This window comes from Meleagris gallopavo, chromosome 1, assembly GCF_000146605.3.
Source record: "Meleagris gallopavo isolate NT-WF06-2002-E0010 breed Aviagen turkey brand Nicholas breeding stock chromosome 1, Turkey_5.1, whole genome shotgun sequence".
Taxonomy (NCBI): Eukaryota; Metazoa; Chordata; class Aves; order Galliformes; family Phasianidae; genus Meleagris; species Meleagris gallopavo.
Window position 1 is genome coordinate 84,653,762 of NC_015011.2, and position 12,394 is coordinate 84,666,155.

At 35.3% G+C, this 12,394-nt stretch overlaps 1 protein-coding gene across 1 annotated transcript in view; it reads right to left on the reverse strand.

Annotated features, from left to right (window-relative positions):
- Positions 1 to 2,531: 2,531 nt before the first annotated feature.
- The window catches only part of CBLB (Cbl proto-oncogene B), a 124,475-nt gene continuing 114,612 nt past the window's right edge, over positions 2,532 to 12,394 (reverse strand). Inside the window, 2 exon segments of the mRNA XM_019619423.2 lie at positions 2,532 to 5,752; positions 11,042 to 11,161. Of these exon segments, the coding sequence (XP_019474968.1) occupies positions 5,490 to 5,752; positions 11,042 to 11,161 (383 nt within the window). The 3' untranslated portion in view covers positions 2,532 to 5,489.

Below are 12,394 nucleotides of genomic sequence, written 5' to 3' on the forward strand. Positions count from 1 at the left end.
GGGAGGGAGGGGCAGGGCTGAACTTGGCCCAAGCTTCACCAAATCAGCAGGTACATATACATAACTTTCAAAAAATAAGCTGGTGAAATTTAAGTGCTTCCACTTAAATCCTTACAAAGTTTTTGGCTGTTTTGCTCACATCAGAAAGCATGCTGAGATGTGTTACTTCACGTTTCTCCCTGCTGCTAAGACCCTGGCATCTCATTTCAAAATGACATCTTTCATAACACTTCATGGAGAAGGACACAGGAAGTGAACATTGGACTAATCTTCCCAGGCATTCTTCATGTGCACTAGACACTCTGGAGATTCAAAACAATTAGACCTTGTATGCCATCAGGACAGAGGTAGTTGGACTGCTAGGACAGAATTATCTTCTATATAGTATCAGATAGTTTCTTTTCCATCTTGCAAGCTATCATGTTAGATATTACAATAAAGCCAACAATTTTTTCAACAAATATTAATGCAGTTAGGCATATATTTTATTACCAAAGTAACACACAGTGTTTTAAAATCAAATTTATAGTTCTGCTGACGAAGACTTATAGTAACTGATAAGTTGAGGCAGATAACTTGTCCAGAATTAAATGACTGGATTTATCAAAAACAATTTCTCAAAACATTAGAGCCCTTCCAACATGAGTTGGAAAAGACCTCATTAAAGATCATCTGGTCTAACTCCTCCACAGCAGTGAAGAGGGACACTGACAGCTAAATCAGGTTTCTCAGACCTCAAAACATTCCAACCTTTAATGTCTCCGGGACCTACAGCATCTCTCTGGGCAACCCATTCCAGCGCTTTGCTACCCTTTATTGTAGGGGGGGGAGGGGAAAAAAAAAAAAAAAAAGCCCCTTTTTTCTTATATCTGATCTAAATTTCCCCTTGTCCTATCACAGCAGATCCCTCTGGAGCTTTCTCTTACCCAAGCTGAACAGCCCCAGTTCAGTTCTCTCTGTCCTCATAAGGGAGGTGTTCAATCTCTTGAATTATTTGATCCATATCAAGAAGATGGAGCCAGGTTCTTTTCAAAGGTGCCCAGCAGCAGAACAAGGGGCAGTGGACATAAAATGGAACACAAAAAGTTCCATACAAATCTGAGGAAAAGACTGCCCAGAGAGGTTGTGGAGTCTCCTTCTCTGGACACTTTGCTGTTTACCCTAAGGAACCTGCTTTAGCATGGGGAGCAGACTTGATCTCCAGAGGTCCCTTTCAACTCCTATGACACTGTGACTAGCAGGGCACCCAGCTGCTAAAACATGACAAAATGAAGAGACAAACGACTTTCACATCAGAAGAAGAAAAACGAAAAAAAAAGAGGCAGCTTTGGAACTAAGGATGAGAATATCAAACAGTTACCTTCCCTACTCAGTAACACATCTAGTGATCCATATAATGGACAAGAATTTAACGTGGATAGAAGAAAGTAGCATGAAAATCTTATAATTGGAGGTCTAATCCTACCTTCAGGAACTGGCTTTAAATAGTAATAGCTGTATTATCATGTATAGCAGAATGGGGTTAGGTTATCCTAAACTTTTTCAGAAGGATGGAATACACTAACAGGAAAAAAAAAAATGTTTTACAATCCTGAAATATTTTGAGGTAAATTGGGGTTAGATGTTAGGAAGAAATTCTTTACTCAGAGGACAGCAAGGCTGTAGCACAGATGTCCAGAGAGTTGCGGGTGCCCCATTCCTGGAAGTGCTCAAGGCCAGGGCTGGATGGGGCCTTGGGCAGTCTGATTTTGTGCTGCGGCAGAGGCACTAATCTTTAAGGTCCCTTCCCACCTAAGCCATTCTCTATGATGCTATGATTACTTTTCTGCTTTAGAACTACTGCACACACATTCTGAAGTTGTAGTCAATTTTTACAAATGAAATTTATAAGTGGAGTACGCAAAGCAAATGTCTAAATGCAGTGATACAACTTATCTTAGAGTGATGCCTCCCTTTTATGGCTTACCAGCCAACGGCTCGTAAGATACCCACACAGAGTAGTCTGTGTTTCTAAGCCATACGAAAAGCATTAACACTCAACAACAGAAAGACACAGTCTCGAAAAATCACAGAGCAACCCAACGTTCTGTTAACATTAATTTTATAAAATACCTTACAAGAACAGATAAAGAACTTGAGCTTACATAGTAACCAAAATTAAAAAAGAATGTCGAATAAAATATAAATTAATTGAACACATCACTAAGTTTGCCACGTTAGACAAGTTTATAAAAGGCATTTTCAGATAAAATAGTTATTTGGAAGAAAAACCTTCAAAATGGAAACTAACAAAGTCCTTTTTCAAGAAATCATTCCTATATACACTAAATTCCAGGTCAGCAGGCAGTAACTGAATCTGCTTAGAATACACTATTCATATCTGCTTCAAAATTTGTCAAGCTTTAAGACACAAATTTAAATGCTTTCAGGTCAGAGTGATCAGTGCAAAGTAAAACTTCAAGCTGAAAACATGACAAATAAAACAGAAGAAATGATCCTGGTACAAAACTTCCTAAATTCTCATGATCACGAAAAAAAAATCCGTGCCAGATGTACTCTTCAGATACTGAGCATTAATTCAGCTAATTTTCTTGAAATGCAGTAATTTCACAAGGAGGAGATAAAAGGTGAGGCCTTACAGGCATTAGAATGGTGGTCTAAAGCCTTCAATGACATTTATTTGGAAGAGATATTCCTGCAGCCTTAACCATTATAGCACACATTTCTAAATTTAACCAACTTTGTTCATTCAAGCAGTCTCACTAGCCAGGTTTGCTTAAAGCTATAAAGCATAACACTGCCAGACTCGAACCCTTACGTCTTTAAAAAGGTAAAAATGTTTACATAATTACACTGTAGTCAGATTAATTAAGCCTATTAATTTCTGCAGAGTAAACATCAACACTCTAGCAAAACAATTTCACTGTTTGACTTGATTGCCAACCAAAACAGGTTTGAAACAGTCTTCACATTCAACAACTTAGAAGCATTAATGGCATGCTTGTTCAAGGATTAAAGGAACTCTTTTTAAGTAATCATTAAGAATACTGCTCATCAAGCGTTTTTAACATGTACAAAAAAAAAAAAGAAAAAAGTCACTGTTGGTCACAACCAGAATGAAAAAATTTAAAACCTTAATTTATCAGGAAGCAATTCCAGCCTCTAGTCTAAACAAAAAGGTGTCATTTGTGCTAAGATGCTGCACAAAAATGAGAAGAATAGAGATCTCTGCTTTACAATGTATAGACTCTTCTCTCATCCTTTTAAAACTTTCTTCTGTTCATTGCCATCACTGCCAAACTGGCAGTTATGCTGGAACCACACAAGTAATTTCAGTTAAAAAAAGTACTGCTTTGTTTTGTTTTTTTAATGACATGAATCATTTTGAATTTATAGTTATCAAAAATGCTAAAGTGATGCTGTAAACAAATGAACAACAGAGCTCAAGACAGCATAAAACATTCCTCCAAAACAGAGGAGAGAGAATTACTTGAATGAAAAGCACAGAAGATAACATCAACCAAAACTTTCCATAAGCTGCAGGCAATCAATGAACATTTAAATGAAGTTGTAAATGCACCTTTCCTGTAACATAAATTTAAACATTATTTACTTAACGCAGAAAAGACTCTTTAACTCGTTCCTGCAATCTAATTCCCCTAATCATCTTTTATCACAGAAACAAAGCAGATTAACAACAGATATATAGTATGCTTTGTGACGCTGCAAAATAATTTATTTAGCAAGTTTTAAGAATAAGATCTTTGATGAAACAATGGACTTTGAGGTATCACAGCAATTTCCTCTGGCTGTTCCCAGTTATTTTGGATCCTGCAATACAGACATTTTCTGCATTTGAAATTTTTTAAAACCAATGTATTGGCCACTGAGATCTGATTCCATAAGTGGTACAACTTCTATCACTTGCTATGAGTGAAGGAAAAAAATGACAGGTGAAAGGAAACAATAAACATACGACTCAAACGCAGCTTAGCACAAAGTGAAAATTGTCATATACTGGTCACATCCCAAAACGTGGAAAATACTCTAGCTACCATACGGTTTTATCTTTTCAACAGTAATAGAGGAAGAGCAGGATACCAATTCTCCTACAAAAACAGGAAAGCAGCAATTTTCCACTGGAAATATGTAGACCCTAAACTTTGAGAGCACTAGGAACACATAGTTGTCACTTTCTCTCTCTTTTCTAATGTTAGAAAGATATTTAATTTAGCTTGCATCAACCGGGGCTTAAAAATAACACAAAGCCTGTAGTATCACTAGCCATCGAAAGCAAAGAAACAATTCTAGCTAAGTAGCTGGAAAGTGAATGAATGAATTTGGGCATTAGAAACACTCTTTAGAGTAATAAAGTGTATGGAGGAGATTGTTAAAGAACTTTCCAAAACATATTGCTACAGTAGGAATCAACAGTGCACCAAGAATTTAAAGTTTCCAAGTTAAGACAAACTAATTCCAAGCCACAATGAGCCACAGGATAATCACTCCAAAATTAATTTTGCAGAAGCCCGTACTGAAATTTACCTGAATGCCATTAAAGTGATTCAAAATAATGATTCCTTCTAGTCTGGCATGCCTCAGAATACATAGGTCACAGACAACAGGTGTAATTAGTGTGTAATCAAAATGCAGTACTGTCATGTGTGTTTGGGCTTTTTTGAATGTTTGTAATCAAATAATTTTTTAAAGAGCTTTTACATGTCAAAACTCAGTATCACTGCAAGAAGTGTTTATTTTTTTTTCCTGTTGGTTGGGATTTTTTGTTAACTGTAGAAGCAGCGGATAAAAGACCTTGAGGATTATAGGTCATGGAATTAATGTTAAACAGGAAGCTGTCCAACATTGTTGTCAAAAATACCTTTAAAAAGGCAGTTCATAGACATAACATATTTTACATTCAGACATTTCCTCTCTCAAAAGCAAAGGAATCTCATATGAAAAAATAATCAGTAGTGAAGGCCACGTACTTTTGCATTTGCTGAGCTGAAATGCAAAAACAATTAAAGCATCTTGTAAGAGAAAAAAAAAAAAGCAAACACGGAATTTCCAGAAAGTGATGATTTAGTTGTTGGGGTGGTCAGCATGGAAACTGTTGGGAATGCTACAGCAGAACTGACCAAAAGTACAAGGGGACATGAACGGGAACATATTACAGACATCAACTAGAAAACTGTAACTTATCAACTTGTAAACAAGAAAAAGCATTTCACAGATTAAAAGTTCTAGGGAAGTAAACTTCTTTAAATTATTTTGTCAGTTCAACCCTGATTTAAAAAAGTATGGCTAGCAAAAATACATAAGCCTCAGCATATTTTAAGTCTTGATCAGAGCAGCCATGAGCACGGCTGGAAACAGTCAGCCTCCTGCTAAAGATGAAAGAAAAAATACTCTCTTCTCTTCTTCCTCTCATTCCCCAGTCCACACATGTACATGCAGAATTCACGTGCTCCAAGAAAATCTTCACACTGCTATAGATTGAGACGTGGGGAGACTGGTGGAGGAAAACAGACAAATTCTCTTAAAATGCTACGAGCCACGTCAACATTATTCTGGGCAATTTCAAGTGCCCTCTTGACTTCTTCAAAGGAATAGCCTTCTCCCATTAGTTTTGCAATTTTTGCATCCACATTTTCCGTGGAACTGTCAGAATTGAATGCTTTCCTGTGGTGTATTTCTGGTGCAGTTCTCCGAGGAAGTGGTTTAGGGGGCCTGGCTGGTGCTTGTGAACCATCTGTTTCAAATAAATGAGATAGAAATCATTACAAAGTGGATTAAAAATTGTATTATAGGTAGGTCAAGCTTCATGAAGCACTTTGCAAAGGGAAATTCTAAACAAACATGAAGAGACACTTTAATTCACTGATATATCTCATTCTAAAATTTGGACAGAAGCTAGAATCCTCAGAAACATCTATAATGGAACTTGATCTTTAAGATCTTTTCCAACCTAAGCAATTGTATGATTCTATGGATTAACGAAGTACTATTTCAATAATACGGTAAGAATGTGCAAGTTACAATCTAAATTATTCAAAGCTAGAAGAAAAAGAAAGCATGACAAAACTGTAAAGATAACGAAAATAGCCAGTAACAACTTTAACGGCTATCCACTCTCAACCTACAATTCAAGTACTTCTTCTTAGTCTGTTTAAAAATAAAAACAAATTGATTATTTTATTCAGGTTGCTAAGTTGCATTGAGAGGAATCCAGCCAAACACACGCGAAAGAGAAAAATCCTTCACTCGTGAGTATATCTTGCAGATATGCCATTTCATGCATATCAGTTTGCAAAAATACAAATAATTAGATTTCCAAAAGAAAAAAAAAAAAGTTTAGTTCAATTAATCTCAGTGGCAAGAACCGAACATGATTCTTCCTCAGTCCTCATTTGAATTTTTTTTTTTTTTTTTTCTCTTCTTTAGAAAGGTTACCTTCACAGTTAATACTGGTGCTAAGAATCATGATGTACTGATGAAAAGAGCTAATATTCAAACTTCCTAATCTTCTGAGAGTCAGAGCTTCGTGCTCAAGTAAACTTGGTGCTTTACTGAAACCTCTTTATCCTCACTGATACCACAATAAGAAGCTTAAATACAAGCAGGCAAAGTGCAGAGAAGACTTTCAAGAGCTAAGTATTTAAAATAAAAAAGAAGTCTTTAATCCTTCAAAAAGGGTTTTGAAATGTTCCATCAACAGTGACTTTGATAGACAAATTAGAGGAATTTCTGACTCTGACACTTCCTGTTTACTCAGACTGACAGTAATGGCATTTTGCAGCATTAAGTGCTCCAGAGTACTTTTTTTTTCCTTTTTACTGATGAAAGAATTTGGTATTTCTAGTGTTACAATATGCTACTTATCATAACACTTGATAGAGAGATCTGTAATTCAGCAGGGTGCATTAAGCATTTCAGTGGGATAAAAATAGTTGTTTATTGCACATCTATCCAAAGTGTATTTTTCTCTCAATTCAGTTTCCAAGTATTCTGAAGAAAGCGTTCCCAGAAATTTAACTAAACTTCTTAATTCAAAGAAGATAAGCAAACAGTATTGTTAGCAAGGTGATGTTACTTATGTAAGAAATGGATGAAAGTAGTTTGATTAGAATTAAAATAAGAAGGTTGATGTTCATTTTGTTCCAATTGCATTGCCCATTTTCTGTGCATGCAGTTACGACAACCTACAGGCAAGTATGGACTACTTATAGTTGTATGAAGTTTTATCTCAGAATCATCTTTGAAGATGTGAAACATTATGCAAACACTAATCATTCTAAGAAATATGCCACAAGACAGATCCAAACCTGCTAGGTAGAAGATCAATGAAACATACTGGATTGAGAAGTTCATTATAATTCAGGAAATGCAGTTAATAACTAAACCTAAACCAAATCAGGAACAAGTTTAAATACCTAATTTAATCTATTTTAGAAAAAGCAAGTGTAGCAGAAGAATATTCTTCATGTTAAAATCACAATATATCATGTTAAAAACAATTTCCTTTCCTTCACAGATATAAAAAACTTTTCTGATATGCAAAACACTTTGTCATGAACTTATTTATTTAGGATGCAAACATTTACTTCTGAGCTCCTTACATATAAGTCTGTGTTCACGCACACACTAAATGAGGTAATTTTTGCTCTAACCAGCCTATTACAGGCTTGAAACTGAAGTTATTTCTCATATAAAGCCTTCACTTTGCTGATACTTTCTAAGAAACTTTTTTTAAACGATTGCACCATTTTGAAAGGTCATTTTTAATTCTGCCAGCAAATTTGCAACGTATGCATTTTATTCACACTCTAATGACATCCCTCTATAGCACAGATACTTCAGTTCTTCTCACTCTAACTAAATTTCCATTATGAGAAACATTTCTTTCAATATCTTCACATCCATATAAAATTTGAGCTGAAGCTGGGTATCACAGTGAATCCTGAGCTTAGAGATACTAAGCCTAAGCTGCACGTCCATCTGGACACTGAGATAGAGGTATTTGAGCAGGACTTCCCTTTCCAACCTCCCATCCTTTGATGTTTCAGCCACCATGGATGACTAACAAAAAATTCAAACAATTGAATTATACAATTAGGAAATCTAACAGTTTCCACAGCAAGAACTCTCCCCCTACCACATTTCTGTAATTCAGAGCTAAGTTTAACCCTTATGAAACTGACTAATGTACAGGCTGAGACAGACTCATTTATTCAAAGTCTAAAAGCCATGGAAAAGTTGCAAGGTGTGAAGGCTCTGTGATACCATGGGAGGAGAATATTTGTAATGATGCCAGCTGTCTCTGTTCCTCTCTGCTGTGAAATAACCCTTGCTGCTTCTCTGCTATGTTCCATGGTCTTTCACCAACAGACAGAGAAGCACCAGGGAAACAGGCAAACAGAGAAGTTGATGTGTGCCAAGGGCTTTCTGCACAAGGCCAAGGCCCTCTGTGAGCCTACGGCATGGTATGCACAGGAACAAAGCACATCAAAGACACATCTATGCTAAGGAATGAGCAGAACAAAAAGAAAGTGAGAAAGGATTAAATGCATATATTGTTTCATCAAGCTGTTAGTTGCAACCTTCATATTTTGCATTAGTATAACTGATGATTTTCCTTGGGTTTCATGGAAATCTACTCTGAAATTGTGTGTGACACACTTCCAAATCACCCCCCTGACTCCTAAATTTGAATATTTAATTGTAAAGGTATTTAAATTTGCATGCAAATGCTTCAATAAGGCCAGATGAGTGAACAGGCATATGCTATACTCAACTAGCCATTATATTCTTAACTAGCCATTTGAATCAATTTCTCACAGAATAGCTACAGTCATGTATACTAGAGGGCTAATTTTCTTCTACCTTTCCCACACATAATTGGCTGTGCTTAGGTAAAATATCAATCAAGAAGAAAAGCAATCTCATTTGCTTTGCTTTTATTGTAATAATTTAAAAATGATGTATTTAAGATGTTTGAAAAATTATGCCTTTGGGACAATTAGGTGCACAGCTGAGAACTATTTCTTGTGTTCCATGCTAGATCTAAACACATGGCTCAATTAGAATGAAGTTGTCACTAGATGTTAACGAGTCAGTTAAGCATCAGGACAGCAAACTTACAGTCAAAATGAAGCACATAAGTCAAAGGATTCCCAATGCTACACTAGGGTGCCAGTAGCTAAATTATAATTAGATTTTAGAATGAACTACGTTTCCTTTCCAGCTAGTTCAAAGAACCACCATACAGAACGGCTGAAATGAAGAACTTCCTAAGTGAACTGATTAGATAAGAATAAATATAAAAACTAAAGTTTTAAGCAGAGTTACAATCAATGCACTATATATTTTTAATATCATAGTGTGAGATGAATCAGTACATCTTGAAGTTCATCAGTTCTACTCTATGGAACTAGTGTCACTGTGAAAACAACCTTCCAATTAAGAGTATGACATGATCTATCACATAGCTTTCATTTAATTGAAATTAAATTCAATATCTTGTTGTATGTCATACTGATTTAGAGTGATATTTATAGCAAAGGTCAATACATTTATATGTTTCAGAAGATGGTTATGGGAAAAATATATAGATAGAACAGTATATATTGAGCGACATCAAAAAGCTGCAAGAACTTAACTAGCAAAGATCTTGCATAAGTTAGGAAAATTAAAGATTGTTCCACAAAAGAAGCGCATTATATAAACATTTTTAAAAGGTAGTCATAATTTGTGTTATAATTATAAACCCCTCAATAAATCAGGCTAATGTAGTAAGGCCAATAAGACCCCCTCACAGGGTCATGTATGAAACGTGCATTATCAAGTAAGTGTTTTCCTAACAATAGGAAAAAATGAGTAACCATGTAACATTAATAATAGTATCCTTTCCAAAATCCTACTGTTTTATTACAGGTATCACACACATTTTCAGATTTGCTGTTCACTGAAGATTCTATAGCACTTTATATGCTTAATCTCTCCAGCACTTTAGTTAGGAAATAGATTTCTTTCTTATACCCCAGAAGAGTAGAACTACAGATTTCTAAGAAAGAGATATATAATTATTATTAAAAACTGTACAATTTTTCCACTTGTTACTGTTGCAATTAAACACTCATGACCATAGAGACTGAAAGACTATATAATTAAGTCCTTCCATTTCTTCATGCATTAGAAAATAGTTTCAACATACAATTCTCTCTATCTGGAGAACTAATAGTGTTTAATGGTTCAGATAATCACTTTTTTTTTTATCTTTCCATTTGTGGTACCTCTTCACACTACAAAATGATGCAGGTAGGACAACCCTCCCCCCTTCTCCATACACACAGTTAAAGAAAATAAAATTTGTCTACAAATTGGTGAAAGTACTTTGGAATACAAGCAATACAAGCAATACTGTTATTATTTTAATATATATAAATTAATTGAAATATATATTTTGTTTACGTAGTATTCATATACTCTGAAAAAAATTAAGTGCAATATTAATAGCAGAAGAATTGACTCCACTGTACCAATTTTGTAGCAAGATTGAATTTGAATTGGTTTTGGTTCTTGCAGATTCAATAAAAAGTATTTTAAAATTTTCTTAGAACCTCAGACAGGCACACTAGCAGAAAAGATCAGAAATTAGTAATACTGCAGAAAGTGAAACTCCTTGAAGATGCAACGAAACAAAGCTGGAAGAGGCTTATGGTCCCTGAATCTGATCTCCTATGTACTCAAAGACAGCAGAAATGTTCTTGGTTTTCTCAAAAAAAAAAAAATCAGGAATACTAGAAATCATATTAGCATTCTGCTTGGTATAAACTGGTGCCATAATACCTACATAACATCAAAGAAACAGGTGGCCATTTTTACCTACGTATTGCAGAACTTTAATCTCTATGACCTGTTGATGATTTTGTGCTTTTATAAAGCAATATTTCCACTACTAATTGTCTTATTTGACATTATGGATTAAAGTTATCTGTTTAATGAGGCTGTAACCTTCTACAGGAGCAGTTTTCTACCTTACCTGAAGAGGGAGGAAGCTGATCATAGTCTTGAGAATTCCTATTTGTTTTGATATTCTCTCCAGTTACTCTACGAACAGGCGGCAAGGGAACATGACCAGCTATTGGATCAAAATGAGGATCTGTAATAATAAAGCAATAAAGTGTCTTAGAATAATTAGAACTATTATTTGGTGAAGAGGAAAGGCTAATACACAGAACTTAGTCTTAAAAGAGTCCCTTTAAAAAAGGAAAAAAAAAACCATTAATGTGAACAGAGGTGTTCCACAAAGTATACACACCCAAATTAAATGCTTGCATAGAAGACACATACCTGTGCCTTGAGGAGAAGAACAGAAGAGAAAAAATGGTCTACCTTGCACTATCGGCTTTCTGTTGCCATTCATGATTCACCTTCCAATTACTCAGCCCTGACACTCAAAAGCCTTTGGCTTGTAAAATATAGAAGTTCCAAGACCCGAAACAGCAAAATTAGAAGTATCCCTGCTAGCTAGTTTGGTTAGAGCTCAGTTAGCACTTCAATGCTTTGCAGCCCACCAATATTGCAGGTCAGATTTCTTACTTGCACAGTCCCAGTTACTGGGTGAACATAACAGGGACTGCTAAAAGCTGTAAGTAGTTCTGTATCCTAATTAGAGGAACAGAATTTAAAAAAATCAGAGAAAGGTATAGGCGTGGTATACTATGCCCCCCTATAAAATACTCATTTTTTTAAACACTGTAAAGCCTGCTGAACAAGCTTTTAACATCATCCTGGACCTAGCTTCTGTTCTTCACTCAGAATGTATGCAACCTCTTGTTATTGTTGATGGTGAGATTATTATTTTAATCTCATGAGCTCAGAAGAACAGCTAAGATATCACTCTGAAGACTTGTATGGAAATCAATCTTCAAAAATGCATCAAATCATTTTCAGTAGTTTATTTGGTACAACACAAAGTGTGAAATGTGTCAGCAAGTCTTTGGAAATACTATAAGAATAAAAACAAATTAAAACGACCGATTAACAAATACATGTATGCTCAAGTAGACACGCATACTTAGAACACTCGTGAGAAGTGCTGTTATAAGATTGTATTTGCAATGTAAATATGAAGAATGAATGGCCATAATTACATTTTCCAGATTTTTAATTAGAAGATTATTATTATTATTTTTTTAACACTATCAGTGATACTTCTGATTATTAGGAAATAGTATTTAAGAATCCTGCATATATCTGGGAATTGCAGACAGATCAACAAAGCTTGTACGCATCTGGGAGTGAGGGAGAACTTTCTTTTGCCCTTCAGCATTCACATTAGATATTCATATTGGTGCAGAGTGTATTTCTGCCTCAGATTACACAATTGAAG